This window comes from Plectrocnemia conspersa, unplaced genomic scaffold (genome assembly GCF_051122295.1).
Source record: "Plectrocnemia conspersa isolate PC_06_02 unplaced genomic scaffold, ASM5112229v1 ptg000003l, whole genome shotgun sequence".
Lineage (NCBI taxonomy): Eukaryota > Metazoa > Arthropoda > Insecta > Trichoptera > Polycentropodidae > Plectrocnemia > Plectrocnemia conspersa.
Genome location: NW_028277167.1, coordinates 8,387,181 through 8,406,808, shown reverse-complemented (window position 1 = coordinate 8,406,808; position 19,628 = coordinate 8,387,181). Strand labels below are relative to the sequence as shown.

General features: G+C 33.0%; 1 protein-coding gene across 1 annotated transcript in view; it reads right to left on the bottom strand.

Moving 5' to 3' along the window:
* The window catches only part of LOC148236523 (CD82 antigen-like), a 33,447-nt gene extending 15,116 nt beyond the window's left edge, over positions 1-18,331 (bottom strand). Inside the window, exon 1 of the mRNA XM_088182819.1 lies at positions 18,131-18,331. Within this exon, the coding sequence (XP_088038945.1) occupies positions 18,131-18,196 (66 nt within the window). The 5' untranslated portion in view covers positions 18,197-18,331. The remainder of the gene's footprint in view (positions 1-18,130) is intronic.
* Between the last annotated feature and the right edge of the window lie 1,297 nt (positions 18,332-19,628).

Sequence of the window (19,628 nt, the reverse complement as noted above, 5' to 3'; positions counted from 1 at the left end):
AACATGAAACGTCTGAATTGTTAGTTACCTCTGACACGATTATACAGAAAACTCTGTTTACTAAAGCTTTATTAATTGTGGTGACGTGATGACATTTTACATTGCTTGAATCATCTTTGTTGTATACCTTATATCATTCAATAAATTTATGGATTCGACGATAGTACCATATTTTATAATTAAGTAATTTACAGGCATAGTCAGTTTATATTCTGATGTGTCCGTCTTTAATACATGTACTCAGGGCCTTTTTTTAAACAACAAATGTGCCGGAACTCACTACTTGTCAAAGCATTTTACTGGAGAAAATTATATACAAATATCATTTAAATAAAATTTAAAGCAAAATTTCCTATGCCACGAAGCTCATAAAAAAATTAACAAAATTTATATGAGAGATTTATTTACTTCAAAATGTATTGATGAGTGTATTGGTCAAAGTGTGTTAAAACTGAATTTTGGTCAATAGGAGGGCGCAAAAACAATTATCACTTCTCAGAAGTCAAAAATTCACGTCAAAAGCAAAAAAATCGTGTCGGCGCCGTCACACAATATTCACATATTTAAATACTAATATTTACATATTTTCTGTTATTGTTTTAGTTTCGTTTTTTCGAAAAATTACCGAAATTTTCTAATATTTTTAAACTCGGGATTAAACTTTTACACTTAAAAATCAGTAAAATGAAAATAATGACATCATATTTACGTAAAAATAAAGAAAAGAAATGTTACGCAGCTTGTCAATGCTTTTTAAACATTAAAAATACTGTAAAAAAAAGGTGCCGGAACGCCGTTCCACCGCGTTACATGACAAAAAAGCCCTGCCTGTACTCCATAAATAAACACAGACACCATCAAAGATTGAAATATATAATAGAATGGTGGAAGTCGTGATCCTTTTAACTTTGTAATATCTCTTTCGACCACTTCATCACTTATTTCCGGCCCACGTCATCCATTATTATATATAGTTCAACAAAGAGGCTGTAGTATTTTTAAATATGTATTTATAACTTTTTCTTTGTAAAATAAGTCCGACACAAATTTCTACTATTAACACATCTGCAATGACCATAAATTATTAAAGAAATGGAATCGCCTACACGAGTTTCGTTTTTGTATCAATGTAAAAAATCCCAGGTAATGCTCATTGTCCATAATACTAGGTATGCATTAGTGTTCATAACAGCTGTTCGATCGTCAACTGTCACGCAAACGTGGACGATTCATGATTTTGCATGATAGTGCCAATTCTTCACACGCGAAATCGACTTTTTTAATAATATAATATTCTTGTTTAAAAAATAATAAATATCCAGTGAGACTCAAATCCTGTGACGTGAATAAAACACACGTGTGTACATAAATCAGATCTGGACAAACTTGCTTATATTATCCATACATAATAAATGTACACATACACACATATTGATTCAGCATTTTTATTGTGTTTTATACGAGCTTTTTTAAATAAATATTTTTATGAAAAAGTATACATTATTCGGTTCATATGTGCCATGTATGTCAACGATAAATCGCATGAATCCAGTAAATTAAAAAGTCATTACACGCTACACAATCGTACGCGAAGGGTAATTTATATATACTAGGAAATCCAACAAGAAATAGAACTTCAGATATGATCAATTTCGATCATATCAATAACGACGCTTATGATATTTTAATGCATGGCAAGAGCAAAGTATCTAATTGCTGCTATTGTTTTAATATAAATGTGATAGCATAACGATCATGATCAATATTCTGATTTTCTTAATTTAGTTTAATGATACTATCTTACGAATAAAATATGAAATATATTAACTGTTACAAAATTAGCGATCTCATCATGGTAGCCTAACGGCTAACTTGGGTGGATGAATCAGAGATTACGGGGAGCAGAGATAATTTAGCGAAGCGATCGTAGCTAGGAAAAAATAATCGCATCACTGCCATAAAACTGGAAGCACACCAAAATCCACGCACGTGAATTCCCATGGTAGTAATGAATATATATATATATATATACATACATATACCAAATATCTCAATGTCAGTTATATTAGGTAGAAACTGACACTTATACGTATGTAGTGGTGATAAAAAAATATTGTGAATAATAAATGTACGCAAATAGAGATAATAATTTATTATTAAAACTGGCTTTTGACCTTTCTGAAATTCTATAGTACCCAGCTTCCTCCGAGACTGACAAAACGGCTAAAATGTGATTACACAGAAGGTATTATTAGTAAGAATCCAATCACAATAACAGTATTCTTAAATTTTACATTCAAGACACGTCATACATGCAAATCGATCGCAAAATATGTATATTACTTCTTAGAGGAAATAACAATGCAATAGAGAAAGCTATGTACAGTCTGTTTTCGAAATATTCGAGAGCAAAGATAATAGAAATTTAATTTCCTTTATTATATATATATATAGATAATTAATAACGAATTTAACGAGCAAAATTGTAGTAACTTATAAACTATCATATAACTTTAAAGCATCGTTAATCGAATAACCTCTTCGCTACTGCTCTACCTCGGTGTTGCCAGCGTAGCTCCAGAGTATATCAATGAAAAAGCGCGCGTCACTTTAACAATTTAATTTCAATTAGCATTCTATACGATACGCTAATTCGTAGCATCCGCGAATTGTTTAGAATCCTAGAGAAACGAAGTTCTCCTTGTTGTAGAGAATTCAAAAACAAATTCTCAAATATCTCTGTATTTGTATCCTAGAATGCCTTTTTGCTAGGAGCGTTGGAATACAGTTAATTGCATTTTTGGCGTAGCATATAATCAATGAAAAACATTTGAAATTGCTAAGAAATTGTGTCGACAACCAGTCAATGTTCAGTGACTTACAGCTGCAAGCTTTAGAGTACCCTAGAGTGTCGCGATCACATACCTTATTCTCTTCCACGAGCCATTTAGATTTTCAACGAACTTGCAAAAACAAGGATGTTTTCGGCGATAGATATGAGGAGATATTAGGAGATAGATATTAATAATATGTCTGTTAAAGACTGTATGTTTGTGGATATGTATATATAATTACCATAAACTTGTCAACTCATGATGGTCATATTTTTAATAAAAAATTATACAAAATAATACATAAAATCTGTGGGAACCACACAGAGCACTCGTTTGTTTTAAATACCTTCTTCTTGAAACTCGTGTAATTACTCTGACCTAGAGTGATTATTTATCAATTAGGTTAAATTAGACAATAGTGAGATCGCACACAAAGGCTCTTGTTGCGACTAGAACTAAAGGTTTCTCCATAAATAACACGCAAGGATTCTCCGGTGCATTAAATGAATATTTCTTTGTTACGAAACGGTCACGGGAAATAATAAATCACCGAAAGACAAATATCACCGTAAGGCCATAATATTCCCGTTACACAATTCGACATTACTTTCAGAAGCGAGTGCAACGATTGACTATTGTGATTGCTTAGCAAGCTTTGCATCCCTGGACACTCGAAGAGACTAGCAGACGCCTCACCCGCCCGTAGACAACATACTGTCATGGACGCTCACATCCTGAGAGGGACTCCACCGTAGCAGAGGGATCAAACTCCGCTATACTGTCACTGCCACGCCACCTACAAGACCTATGAAGATCTTTCATTGACAACATCCCTGCGCCAGCTTCTCCACCACTGTTCGGAGAAAACATCTCGCCCATCATAGTCTGTCGCAATATGTAATATAATTAATAAAAATTTAACTACTTTCCACCTGCGTTTTACTGGCTGCGAAGTCACACCCCAAAGGGTCAGAAGCCTGAAAGTGGTGAACCCCGACTCGATACGAATACGCAAAGTTCAAAAGCAGAAATCTCTAAATATATACCAGCACAATAGATTAGTAGTATAAGTCTCTGACTATTGAACTGAAAGACCTGGGTTCGAATCACATATAGACCTTAGTGTTTTTAAATTCCTACCGTGTTTGGAAAATCGGAATTAATGAATATTTTATAATTATAATTTTGATCGATAATCACATATTAATATTACCCAGATTTTCCTAATCTCACACATGAATATCGTGATGATTAATTAAAATCTCATAGACAATATCATAAATATATATATTAAAAATAAATAAATATATATACATATATATATATATATATAAAAGGCAAATTCAAATTTTATCTGGCTGACTTTAAAACTCGACTATTCTAACGAGCTATACGACTTCATAAAGATAAGTTTTCAATTTAATTTAAGTCAATACTCAAAACTAATCAGAGAAGCCCAATATAATAAAATAATTATGCAAAATGAAAAATCACGCTTTTCACAATTCAACACGCATACAAACTCAAAACAAACAACTTTTTAGTTTATGTACAAAAAATAAGTAAATTTGTTCAATGTAAAGAACGAAAAAAACATTTTGCTTTACTAATAAGTAAATATCAAATATCCTATAGTATATAACTTTTAAATTTACGGTTTTCCTTATTGACTGATTTATTAAAATACAAATGAACTGCAATGATGTTAATTATCATTTAGAATTTAAGAACAATAATAGAATCTATCATAAATATAACCCAGAGTTTCGCGTCCTTTTACAGCGCTCATTATATATTCGACTGAAAGTTAGGCAAACTTTAGAATATATTTTGTTGCTTTGCCTTTTATTATCTGCAGTATATTACACTTCCAAATTTTATCCATCTGAAAAGACTTCATACAACATAAACATGAATTTGCAAATCAACAGTTTGTCGACGGTTCAAAAGCTCGAAGCTTATCAGTTGCAGACGTATTTATCAGTCGTAATTCAAACATAACCCGACGATAAGTCACTCAGTATGTATGACCTGCAAAAGAGAGATTTCCGCGAATCCCAACGCGGCTTTTCTGCCAGGATACAGGGGCAATATGGCGGTCGCTGTTCCTCCGAAGAAACGGGAATCAATATTCCAGGGCTTTGCAACGAACGCCGATTCGCTCTCCCTCGCTCGCTCGCTCTCTCTCTCACACACACACACCCTTTCGACTCTCTCTCTTTCTCTCTCGTTTTCCATCCCACTTCAGCCCCCGACGGGGGCTCGCCCCCACTGCGCTTTCCCGCGACGGGCAGGCGCCCTATATGTTTGTCCCCGCTGTACCGTTTAAATCAGACATCCACCACATCGTACTTTTTTCCATGACTAGTGCATCCGTCGTATTTTAATTGCGTTCGATTTCAGCGTGCCTGAAAAAGGGTAGGGTTGAACTGAGAGGGGTGGAAATTAAAACGGAGCTTGATTATATCTCAACGCTGTTGTATACTTAAAGAGCGCTGATGTAATTGGACGAAAGTCTATTAATCTCGAGTCCGATCCTGAATACGACGCAATGAAAAAGGTTTATGGAGTACAAAAAGAAAGTAAATCACGCTCCTGAAAAATGTGTTTTTGATGTGAATTGATTTATATAGGACCACAGCAATAGTTCAATGGTTTGTATAAAACTTATCGTATCGTTTCTATCCACACATTTAAAATCTAAAAATAAAAGTTTTCAGCGCGATTCTCCAGTTAAAAAAAACTAAGAAATCAATTTTATGAATATGTAGAGTACGCTCGGGATAAGGATTCTGGTTTGTTATTGTGAGCGTGAACCGTGTGGCTCAAAACAATTTCGCTCAGAATATTTATTTTTTTTATTTTAAAAGAAAATATATGTTTATTTAACATACATACATCTGAGCTAAGTTGGAAATTTCAACGGACAATTAAAAATATATTATATAATCGATGAAACCAGACATTGATGTCATTAATTAAATATTTGCAAAATTCGAAATCTTTCACTTTAGCTATTCTTCAAAAGCAAAAAGATATAAAATGGGGAAAGAAATTATATGCAGATTGTTTAATGGCTCGACGACTATTAAAATCATTAGAATCCATTAAATACATTAAAAAATTATCATTGGCGCAACGATAAGAATAATAACTTTTTTAAGCCTTACAGAGAATAGTTGAAAAAACCAACAACGTACGGATTAATGGAAAAATAATTAAAATATTTTAATCCACGGGTAAGAGAACGAATAACTTACAGTGTATATTTGAAGCCTTAATATCAATTAACCCAGATATGCCCAAGAAATTTTGTTCTCTTAAAATTTCATTTATAAATAAAAAAACAGTGGCACGAGTTTAGTGACCTACCCATGGGACAGTGTGCATATCTGGGTTTTAAACCAATATCAACACAAAATTATTTAAAATAAATCACTAGAGAAGATCGAACTTCTGTGCCACACTGCACTTTAATGACGAATACCAGCGTTGACGAATCAGCGACTGTCCTTAAAAGAGAAAGCGAGACAACGAAGTACACGCTGCATCGCTTCTCCCTCTCATATACATGTACACGCACACAATAACAAACCGGCATCCTTATCCCGAGCGTACTTCTAGTATTGCAAATTATGAGAATATGTGCCATTATATGATCATTTTTTTATAAAATAGCGAGGATTGAATATGTCCTAATAAATAATGTAACGCACAAAAACTATTTCGAGCACGAACAAGCGACCTTGCTTCAGCAGTCAGGAGCGGGGCTCATGGTGTTTAAAAGGTGTAAATAAAACATATGCTCGCCATAACATATTGCACCACGAACATGTTTTATTAGCTCAGGTACTCGCATTGCAATATTTTACTCTCAGTTATTGCAGGCGTATGTAGATACGTAACAATCATCGCGTTCTTAAACCGGCGCGTGTCGTATTAAAACTGATTACGGCAAAGCAATTTCTTTACCAGTGTTTTTCAAATTCTGTTTAAATTTAATGGTACAACTATCTCTTGTTCCTGCTATTTTAAGAAACTGGAACATCCATCAACGCATATAATTTCACTAACGCCTATCAGTTAAATTATAATATATTTTTAAAGCGTAGTTGCAAGGCGACACATAATGCCAAAATTGTCTGAGACCGGATCATCCACGCAGTGAATAAATACAATTTCACTGATATTGACTAGTGAAATCATAAATTAATTAGATTGTAATTTGCCTAGTTAGTAAAATTATATTTAAACTAGTGAAAATGAAACAAAAAAAATGTAGCGCGCACGCTCGCCAAAATATCTTGGCAAACCAATTTTGAGCCTATTAACTTGAAAGCGATAAAAACCATATATATTATATCAAACATTTTTGCACATCCCGAAACCAGGTCAATCCTGGCAAACTATTGCATAACAGTAGTTGACACACTGACATATTATATAACGCACCACCGGGAAAACCCCTTTCGAAATTGGGTCAATTCGATCTCGTTTCTAAATAGGTCAAAAACGCAACGAGCTCGAGTATATGTACATAACAATAGTTTGCCCAAGGATGGCAAACACACATTGTGAATTACACGCTTTATTCACAAACGATACTTGTATTCTCATAAATCACGAAACTATATAGAAATACTGGAAACGATGTCATCGTTTATAAAATTACATACATACGCTGGTGCTGATTGTCTACAAACAATGAAATTATTATGAAAATGGCAATTAAATTAACGTTGAATCGACACGATTTTATCTCGAATGATGTCATGAGACTGAAGATAAATTGTCGTTAAAATTAACTCTACGAGCAGTGGCGATTCGTCCAAGAGCTGTGAAAATACTGCACCCCCAATTTAATAATATTCGTTTGCTTAAAAACGCCGATAGTGGCACTGTTCAGGCGATAGCTATAATCAGGACTATTTTTTAAACAAAAAAGGTGCCGGAACTCACTTCTTATCAAGCATTTTACTAAATTATATTCAAATGTCATTTAAATTAAATTTTAAGCAGCTTTTCCTATGCCACGAAGCGTATAAAAAATTTAACAAAATTTATATGAGAGATTTGTTTACAGAGAGATATGAGTGTATTTGTCAAATTGTATTCAAACTGAATTTTGGTCAATAAGAGAGCTCAAAAACAATTATCACTTCTCAGAAGTCAAAAATTCACGTCAAAAGCAATAAAATCGTATCGGCGCCGTCGCAGTGGGAACGCTCGGTAACGAGCGTTCCCACTGCGACGGCACCGATACGATTTTATTGCTTTTGACGTGGATTTTTGACTTCTGAGAAGGGATAATTGTTTTTTGCGCTCTCCTATTAGTCAAAATTCTGTTTAGATGTTCTTCATTTGATTCTCACTCATTGAAAATCGTAATATTTTTTAAAAAAAATCGTAAATCTTTCCATATTTTGCATCCGAACTTTTCATAGCTTTTTATCACACCAATATTTCCATATTTTCTGTCGTCGTTTCTGGTATTTTTAGTGGGACCGGCGATTGAGAAGTAACCAAAATTTTCTTTCATTTTTAAACTTGGGGTGAATCTTTTACATTTACATATTTACATAAAAATAAAGAAATAAAATGTTACGCATATTCTCAATCGATTTTTAAACATCAAAAATACCGTAAAAAACCCCGTGTTACATGACAAAAAAGCCCTGGCTAGAATAAACTAGACGTTATATAGCGTATCAGAAGAGTGTCGGGCTTAAAATAGAAGACTATTATATTCGAGTGTTTGTTTTTTTGTAAACTGTTGATATTTTATTTAAATTTTAATAATAAACAGAAAATAAAATTTAATATAATATAATTATTTGTTCAAGAGTGCATTTCAACATGGAATTATTTTAAGAGATATGTGCATTTAAATACGAATTCTTCGTGCATTTGTGTAAGGTAAATATTCGCTAAAGGATTTGTTGCAGAGTTATTCATGGGATGTTCACATTCTGACCGATTCTAATCTATTCAACAGTAATGCACAAACAATTTGTTTTATGAAACAATTATTTTATATATTGCTCATTTAAGTTATCAACTTTACCTAATGGCATATATATAATATAACCTTCAGAATATGAATAATATAATAAATATTTAATTCCTGCTATACTCAACCATCGTAAAATTTATATATTGATTAATAATTGGTTACGCGTTTATTTACTGCATTTGAACATTAAACAAGTGTCGAACAATGACGTGTTTAATGTCAACGACACATTGTCTATATTATTTTCTATAATAATACAATGGATGACCACATTTTTAATGAAATACATCGATTATATGGATATACTTTTATTGCAGATTACAATTTGATAGACATACATATGTATATATGATAATTACTGTTTGCAATTCTGACTCAATTATGTTGGTTTGTTTTATGGAACGCGTCAGCTTTTAAGGGAAATGTTGTAATTTGTATATTGCATTATGCTTCGTGTCATTTTTTTAATAGAATAAAAAAAAACATAAAACATTTATTTATCACGAGCCGACGCTGTTGGCGAGCTTTCAAAATGCTACGACGGCAATAATTACAGTACGTACACAATAACGCATTTCAACGTCGATAACGTTATCCGACATGCGCTTTGCGTCCTGTCAATGTTTTTAAAACGAAAGCTGCATTTCATCACGCGTCCCATCCAGATCACATCGTACAACTTTCTACCAATCTACACGTTCTGCATACGTCATACTATGTATGACCTCATCGTGTTCAATATTTGCTACAAAAAGACAATTAGGGGTCTGTCCCGCGGGGCGCCGAAGGCCTAATTGGATTGAAGTCTCCCTTCGATCAATCGAATCCCGAGTATTAAAATGTCCGTCGAACCCAAAAGCCTACCATACGTAACATATTACAAAAAGCCAACCCAGTATGTTAATGCAATGGAAAGTTGCCCGAATTGAGATATTGGCAATACTGCGAAAGTCAACAGATGTCAGTATTTTTTGTGGTCATGTCGCAGCCGTCGCCCTTGCTCAGTTCACCCCTCGCGTCAGGGTTGCAAAACCATAAGTCCTCGGGGAGACTCGGCGAGCGACCTTGGAAGTTATGAAAGTCAGACACAAAGGACTGCGTTCTTCGACCTATCCACAATTCGATTAACTTTAAGCATATTATAACAACAGAGCTTTCTGAATTGATTTATTTTTTAAATACTACTAAACTACTGTGTCAACACTGTTTCTTTATAATTTGAGGATTATTATCAAAGTGGCGCTTCTAGAACTTTAAGACTCTTTAAAAATTAAAGCAGTCGTACGATAAAATTTTGAAAAAGGTTTAACACCGCTTAAGTTAAAGGTGTGCTGCATCCACGAGGGGGCACTAAGTGTGCATCTGCACGTTATCGCAAAACCCAAGGGCGTTTCAGCTCTGCTTTAAATATAAATGAAACTGTTTCTTCTCAGTGGGTGTGGTAAGTGGATTCAGACGCGAATTCCAAGCTCAATTTCACCAACTAAAAGTACATTTCTTGCGCAATATACTAGATTCACTTTTTTGCATCGATTTATAATATATTAGTGAAAGTAGTCAAACTGTGACATAACATTTTTTGAGTTAGAACATTGCACAATTTTGATTCGACCACAGCTCGTAACAGTGACATTAAAACGAAATACTGCATACACAATATGGCGATTTCAAAACATACATCTATATATAATAAATCGTGCTCAAAATATTCTGATCTATGAGTTTCGACAAGAAAATGTAGCTGCATAAATTTGAATGATTTGTTACTAGTTTCGTTAAGGTATGGAATGTAAATACTGACCTTTCAATATCATATTATTCACGCACATACCCAAGAAAGAAGAATATAATGTATACACCAAGCAATTTCACTAAATCTAGACATTGGCAGAGATTGTCGATCGGCAAATTTTTGCAATTTGTGGAAACTGAATTTATGTTATAAGATACTGTTTACTAGAGTTTTTAAATATTTTCAACTTTTCGAACATCGAATAGTAAACGATAAAATATAGCTCGTGTTTTTCGGATCAGAATTTTAATACGGTTGTGGTCAGAGTTTATATTAAAATGTCAGAATACTACGGGTCAGAATATAAGCAGCGAGAATAAATATTAGATGGCCAGAATTTATATAAATTGATCAAAATTCATATAAAATGGTTAGAATTTAAATTGGAATGGTCAGAATTTATATTAAATGGTAAGAATTATTTTGACTAATGATTAGAATAATTTTTTTTAGTTGGCAATAGTGTTATATCGTGTAGTGTTGTTAATATTAGACAGTATTTACAATAAATGGTCAGTATTAAAGCTGTCAATATAAATAATGAATGGTAAGTATGTATAGAAAATAGCCAGTTATATATTATATTATCTAAATTTTAACTTGAAGGTCAGTTTTATGTTGTTAGATGGTCATCATAATAATAAATGATGGTCATTATCGAGGTATTTTAGGGACAACTTGTTTGATTTGGCTCGCAACATTGTCAGATGTCAACACAAAAAGCCAAGCGTGCTCTCCGCCGCTCTGTCGTTATTCCCGCTTCGTTCGTTAATCTGAATACCTTCGCCTCCTACATACAATTAAATAGATTCGATACAGATTGAGAATTATTAATAATCACACTATGCTTGTCCAACAGTTTATGCGAGCGAGACATTTTATAAGATATTTATAAAATAAATAATTTCTTGCAAATGTATATTTATAAATGTTATAATTTTTTAATTCCTATATTATTATTATAACCATTTAATATTTATTCTGACAAGTATATACAGAGTTGTAGCCTTTTCGGCAGCAGTATGATTAAAATTAAACTCATTCTAGCAGTATGAGTTTCATTTTAATCATACTGCTGCCGAAAAGGCTACAACCAACACCATTCTGTGTTATATCTATCTAGGTGGTGTTGCTACAACTCTGTATGCTTACAAAATATTATATTATCATAATAAATTACTTTAGTCAGACTTAGAATTAAACATTGTTAGTATTGACTTAAAAGAACGAAGTGTTTTTACTTCATTATTTTTTTTGTCGGCTTATAGTTGTTATTGCCATTGCTGTTAAAAATAACAAGGAATAGATGATAAATTTCGCGAAGGACACGATTGTTGTAATCACTAAAAAATGATTTATAAATATGTTTTTAATATATTATTTCACAACAAATACGAATATTTAACTAACTGTTGGGACAAATAATATAATAACGGATAGTTAAAAAAGGGTCAATATATGAATTTTTTTGAATTTTTGTCTTGCACGAGCACAGTTTTTCCTTTAATGTTCTGCGTGAAAAGTTCCCAGATCGTATTATTTCACGTTTTAGTGACGTCAACTGACGTCATCCAAACTGAGGCTACGCTAAATCGTGTATACGCCGACAAACCCGAAACATTTAAATGCCTAAAAACCAACATCCGCCAAGTTATAGCCTAGATACCGTCCAAAATATACGAAAGTCATCGAAAATTACATAAAAAGGATCCAGAGGCGGCTATTGGATCATCCTTTATTTATCACCACCGAGCACGCAACAACACGCTACCTTAGCAATTAATAAGTACAATGTTATAATTAAATAAAAACAATACTATGTCTAGATATGTAAACTACTAATAAAGCAAAACGTAACACGACAATAATATTCGTTTCAACACGGTCGAAAATAGCAATAGTTAAGTGTAGACGAGACAGCTGTGGAGCGTACAATAAGACGCTCTTGTGAACACAGTCGTTCGAAAAAATGCGCTAGTTAAAATAAAGTGTGTTAGCTAACTAAAGCGATTCGTCATTACTTTAACATAAATTTACATTAGCCCTTGTCCGTTATAACAACACTCCTACGTCTAATAGCAATTCTTCATCACGCTGGATCCTCTCGCCCCGAGCGATTTGCAGTTTTCGCATGACTTTCATTAAAACTAAGCGGCGGTCTACATTCACACTTCCACACGTCGGACACGCCGCCGCCGGGGGGATGAAATTTGGTAATTTTGCCTAAAAGCTTTTGCTGGTCGGAAAATTAACGGCGGCGTAATGTGCACACTGGGGAATGCGAATTGTGCGAACGTCACGCGGACGGAAAACCGGCTCTGTCGGCCCACAAACAACCGGAAAACCCGGAAATCGAACCAAAGCGGTCAAGGTTAGTTCAGCAAAGCTACGGCGCCCGGAAATCGATCCTTGATTGTTGGGACTCCTTGGAGAATCAATTTGTAATTAATTCCCCTAAATTCAAAGTAATGATATTAATCAGTAACACGTCCGGCCTGCTAAATTAATTGTGATTTATATTATTATTAATATTAATTATATTGCAAATTACATTACGCGTGATTAAATTATTTTGTAGATAAAATTATTCTGCATAATAACACTAATCGATTATAAAAACGATACAATTCAAACGACTTTTTTACAAATATTTAGAAAATATCAATGTAAAAAATAGGTTAGTGCCATAACTTCCCAGGGTCAAAATATAAAAACTGCAACATTTATTCAAAAGAATAAGTAGTTCTTTGAAAACGTTTCATTACTCATAGGAAAAATTGTCGTTTTATGGCCTATTATTATATTTTTCAAGGAAATGCATACTTATCAAAAAGATGCTGATCATACTATTTCTTAAAAAAAATAAGTGTACGATTTAATAGGAAATTATTTTATGTGCATTTAAATAAATATTTTGTTCCATAAAACGAATTCTTTGTGCATTTATGTAAGGTAAATCTTCGGATATTTCCTTGGAAAATGATTCGTTGCAGAGTTATTTATGGGATGTTTAGTGTTCTGACAAATGCTCGCTCCCACCTAATCTGTTCAACAGTAATACACAAACAATTTGTTTTATGGAACAATTATTTTATATACTGCTAATTTAGATTGTCCTCAAAAAATATAATATTCTTAAAAAAATTAAATTGTCGCTGCGCGGCCTAGTTCATTATAACATATATATTTCAAACAAATAATCACATTATAAAGGCAATGTATATGTATTATACTTGTGCGAGGTAGGGTATTTAGATCCGGTTTTAGTACTCTTTCAAAAGTATATAACTAATCATATCCTAACTTTTGATTTATATTTAGTAGTTTCTAGATTTACCTCATCATGCCATAATCTCATTTATATATTTCCTCTAACATACATCGAGTGTATACTTCCTCTTTTATAACATTGCTCTACAAAGATCTAAACAAGTTCGTCAATGCACATCTTCATTTCTTAACGGATATTATTTCAATTGATTAGTTTTGATTAATTTATTATAGCACATATATTTTAAATTAAGCGATGGTAAATCTGAACTACTGATGTCACCGTTCAGAGATTGTGTTTTCAGAAACGTGTCATTTGCAACTGCTATTAAAAGAATGTGCGAGACGTTGTACAATCAAAAGCATATGTTATACATACATATAAATACTTAACTATCAATTTTTTTCGTCATTATTTAGTAAAAATTTATTTTTATATCTGAATTTAAAGTTAGAGCACGACACCTTAACTTCTGTTTAAAGGGTTAGTAACGGTTAATATTTCAATGACATATTCTATTATGTTCTGCATTTATTTTTGTCATATATATATACATTTAAAATAAATATCTTTTTCGTTAATACTGTTGAATGTTAACTTCTAAATAAATCTCCCGTATATTATAATGTCTAGACGCAGGAGAATTATTATCCATTTCCTAACAACACCCCTCGCAATAATGCTCAAAGTGCGTTCAAAATTTATGAAGCAAGGGAATGAATCATCGGGGGGGTAGGATCGATCACAAAACTATCGGGGTTAAAACGTGGTAATTTTGGGTAATATCAGTATGCGACATCTAATATATAACAGTATACAAGGCACACATTCCCGAGAGGACAATATCATAATCCGACACCGAATCGCTAAATTATGATTAAGCCTAATTACAACAGAATATTCTGCGGACTAAAATGCGAAACATAAAGCTCATTTGTATATAATATTTTCACTCAGTAGACAGTAAAGATAGCAAATTATCATGAAAATGAAAATGAATTTAAAAATATACATAATGTTCTTACATAAATTTATATAATTAATATAATTGTTTTTTTATCAAAATTTCCGAAAACGTGCAAAGCTAAAATTTCGCATATTGTACTAAACAACTTAATGGTTTAATAACGCGACTTATTAACTTTTCAATTGATGATAAAATTAATGAAATGTGTACATTCCATTAATTTTCAAAACGAATTCATTTCCCGTGGGAGTTTCAAAATATAATAACATATTGTTCCTCAAATAAACTTTCGTTGAGTCAAAGGGGGTAAGGGTATTAGTTTTGCACTTATGTGATACAAAATTGGTTTATACGTAGAAATTCAAGTAAAATGTTAAACTATTCAACAAAATACCAAGCAACGACTTTCAGAAATTAGTAAAATACCGATAAAAATTGGCACTACGCGGCTCGATTTGTCTCTTTTTAGTTCAATAAAAAACCAGATATTTTGAGCAAATAAAGATTTGGAACTAATCAATTATCCATAATTTATTGAATATTTTATCAGTAAAATACCAACAAAAAATGGGTTTCGCACATTAACATACGACAATATGTTCTATAAGTAAATTTGTTTATTGTCGCGTCCGTTTCCCGTTTCCTTCGCTACCCAAAGGTGATAACGAAGTTTCTCGGAACCACGTGATAAGATATTTCAAAGTTATATATAATATTAATAATAATAGTAATCGTTGTTCTATCACACGATTCAATGCTTACGAAAAAGCCTTTCCATTCGCCAAGGATAGCAGTATTGGGCCACTTGATATTGGGTCGTCGAACAGAGCAGAGGACAGGATACTCTTTTACATGGCCTGTCGCCAAAGTTTCATTGAACGTTTGATGTTAAAAACCAAAGATTAATATTTCAGAGTTTTAAAAACACATTCTATAATTTTTAAATAAGACGACTATGAATATTTGTAGAACAAATTATTATTCATAATATATGATAAGGAAGACATGAATTAAAATAAATTTAAAGATCAGCAGTAAGGTATAGAATAGATAAATATTATGAAACCGACTGCATAAGATAAATAAAAAATGTACATCCTAAAATATTCTTACAAAGAAGTTTGCAAGTAAAATTCTGAAAATATTTTTTTAATGAAGATTTTGATCCGCCTGCGGTACTTCCGTTGATTATTCAACGGTATGTATATCAGGTTGTCCCATTGGTTCTATTTGCTTATAACTTTTTATAAATAAACGATAATTTCAGTATTATTTCGGTTTGTTTATTTTTTGTTTGTTTATCTCATCAATAATGCTATTTAGAAATGGGATATTTTTTGTTTCGATATATTCAACCTATAATCAACAATGCCAGTGGAAATAAAACAATCTCAATTAAGCTTTATGAGTTTCAACTCGGTTATAATGCGACAATGGCAATAATGCAATGGGCAGGTATGCCATTAAATTCAGAAAGTGTTAAATGTGGTTCTAAAAACTTCTTTCCTGGAATTTTTACATTTAATATCTATGTAAGGACGGGTAATCCTTATGGGTTATTAGTGAGGATATTAGGGCTGCTATTAAAGCAAGTTCAAGATTAACGATACAGAAGCTAGCACAAAAGCGCAACGTGTTGCCTAAATCGAATTACCCTGAAGATGAAAAGTGGATCCTTTACTTTAACAAGCGGCGTAAAACGCGACTTAGACTATAATAATACCTTCCTTGTGAATTAAAGAAGGGTAATTTTACACCAAGACAGCGCTCACCCTCGTGTATCTAAGAAGACGATAGAAAAATCAATGGATTTTCATGGAAATTATATTTTCACCCAGCGTAGTCTCCAGATATTGCTCCAAACGACTATCAATATTCAAGTCCCTTCAACAGTTTTTAGGTAGAAAAAAATATTTAAAAATGGTTATAAAAAACGACATTCAAACATATATTGTTTCAAAAAATACATTATTTTTCGAATCAGATAAAAATGTAGAAATTTGTAGAAAACGATGGAGAATATATAATTTAGTAAAAGTATTACTTATTATTTTTACTCATTTAACCCGCACTTATGGAACAACCTGATACATGTGTTATAAACATATTAGAGAATTTTGCTATCATGTATGCACGACTTGGTTCGATTGTAGTTATTCATCCGTGAGATTATGAAAACCACACCTGTGGGGATCGATCAGAATTTGGGTTAATTGTGATCTGATTATTTAAGTGTTAATACATAACCATTGATTTTTTCAATTTGCATGAAATAATTTGAAATCACCATTCTTTCTCTATGGGATGGGTGTGGTGATGATATACAATAAAAACTATATTTGCATTGGTTAGCATAAGGTGACCAAACGTACTTCTTTGTCCTCCTTGAACAAAAATGTCCGTGGTGACCTTTTTTCTAGCTTTCACAGCATCCCTAAATGAACAAAAATATCCGAAATGACCCTTTTTTAGCTCCCGTACCGATTTCTACTCCTTTGTCCTCTTCGAACAATACCCGAGATGGCATCTAAACAAAAAATTCTGAAACAACCTTTTTTAGTTCTCGCAACAATTTCTTCTCTAGCAAAAAAAATCGAAATGGCCTTTTTATTTTTAGTGTCCTTTGATATTTTGAAAATCTGGTTACCTTAAATAACAAACACCCTCGTTCAGAAGACCAAACTTAATTTGTTCAATACATGCATTCGAAGACAAAAGTGAAAGACGGCTCGGTTCGAGTCGATGCATCGAATTTACACCGATGCCGGCTTCCATACAGTTTAATAATAGATGCTTTAAATATGAAGGGGAGACAGTAAATAACCGTCGCGTAACTTTCGGGGTCTCGAAAACCCACCATGTACCAATATTACTCTATTCCGACACGCTTCTCTCGCGATTTGCATAACCAGCTTTCTTTTCATAACAAAAGTTTGTACAACTACCGAACTTTGGCGACCTTCAAAAGCCGAGAGAGGCGGAAGAACGGTACATTTCTAACAACACCAAATCTATCGTATTGACAACAATAAAATATGGCGCGTGAACAGCGGCCATAAGCGTAACAATGTTGCGCATTAAACATTTTTTAATTCATTTATTATAAAATGGACTACATATTTACGGTTTAGACCAAAGGCGATTCAAATATTTAAAAAAAACGCGACGCGGCGTCATTAAAACCAAAGTATAGACGATTGTTCATTTACATCAAATAAAAGCTCGCTAATGAGAATAAACAGAAGAAACATACCAATATCAGGAAATTGATCAGCAGGAAGAGAAACTTGATGAACTTGTAGCACCCTGACAAACCCATGTTGGCGGTCGGCAAAAGCTTCTAAGCTACTCGTGCACCGGAAAACGATTTATATTCGTCGATATAACGAAAACAAGCGGCAGACAGCGAACGGCGAACAACGCGACCCCTCACCTTCGCTTCTGTACTTCGACTGGAGCTTCGTTCACATTTTAGGCCAAACGTCAGCCATTACCCGCTACCAAATTACATATTCCATTTGGATGGATTAATTCAAAATCGATTATGAACCTATTACTACTATTTTGATTGATAAAACTCTAATGTATTACACATTTTAATCGCATCAACAATATATCGAGTGATTATTAGTCAATATAATAATTAATAATTTATCTCGATTGTTATTTCTTATCTAATAAAAATATTTATTATATCTAAACTATAACAAATTATTTGTTAGTAAAATCGCTTAATTAGTTTTTCCATAAGTATTTGAAGAAAACGTACATAATTAAAATATAAGACTTTGATCAAATATTTTATGTTTTTATTTTTTCACAAAACACAATATTAAAAAAGTCAATAAAAAAACCTTATTTTACGTTTTATTTATTAAAAAATCTAACGAATATAATAATTACAGGTATTTTATCACGTAGATAGATTTTTTTTAATAATAATTAAGTCATCGTGCAGGTCCGCCTGGTGAAAAATCGGGTCCCGGGGCTTATTTTTGCTGCAGAGCCTCCAAACATTCAAGTTAAATCTAAAATTGAATATTCAAAGACTTACAGTTCGCACAAATATGTGTTTTCTTGTATAATTAAAAAGGGCATCGGTGATTAAAATCATTCTGCAGAATGGTCCACTTCGAGTTTCCTATATTCGCAACACTGTAAATCAAACATTTGTCAATAATCACGTGTGCTAAAGGTGTTAAATGTTAGTTTGCAACAATTATTTACGAAATGGATCGCTTAACCACCACTCAACGCATAAAAATTGTTATATTATTTTACGGAAATAACATTTCTGTACAAACTCTGAATCGTAATTAATGGGAAAATTATGGGCAAATTTATCGTCCTAGTGAGTAAACAATTCGCCATAGTAAAAAACTTTGAAGAGGCTAGAAGCGTTAGAGATAGGGTAATGCATGTGCATCATAGTGGCGCCCGTTCTACCGAGAATATTGCTGCTGTAAGTGAAAGTGTGGTCGAAAACCTAGAATTGTCGATTCGTTGGGGTTCGCAGATAGCACAAGAACTGAAGCGCAGAGACCACAGATAGCGAATAAATTACGAAAATTGGGTGTTAGAGTAGCAGGAAGTTGACGCTGATTTTTCAAAGGAAATCTTATTTTCTGATGAGGCATATCTCCACCTTTTTGCGTATGTCAATAAGGTAAAGACCAGTTTTGGCCATAACAAATCTAAGCTCCCACACGGCTCCTGCCCTAGCAATTTACAATCGCGATATTCAACTAGGG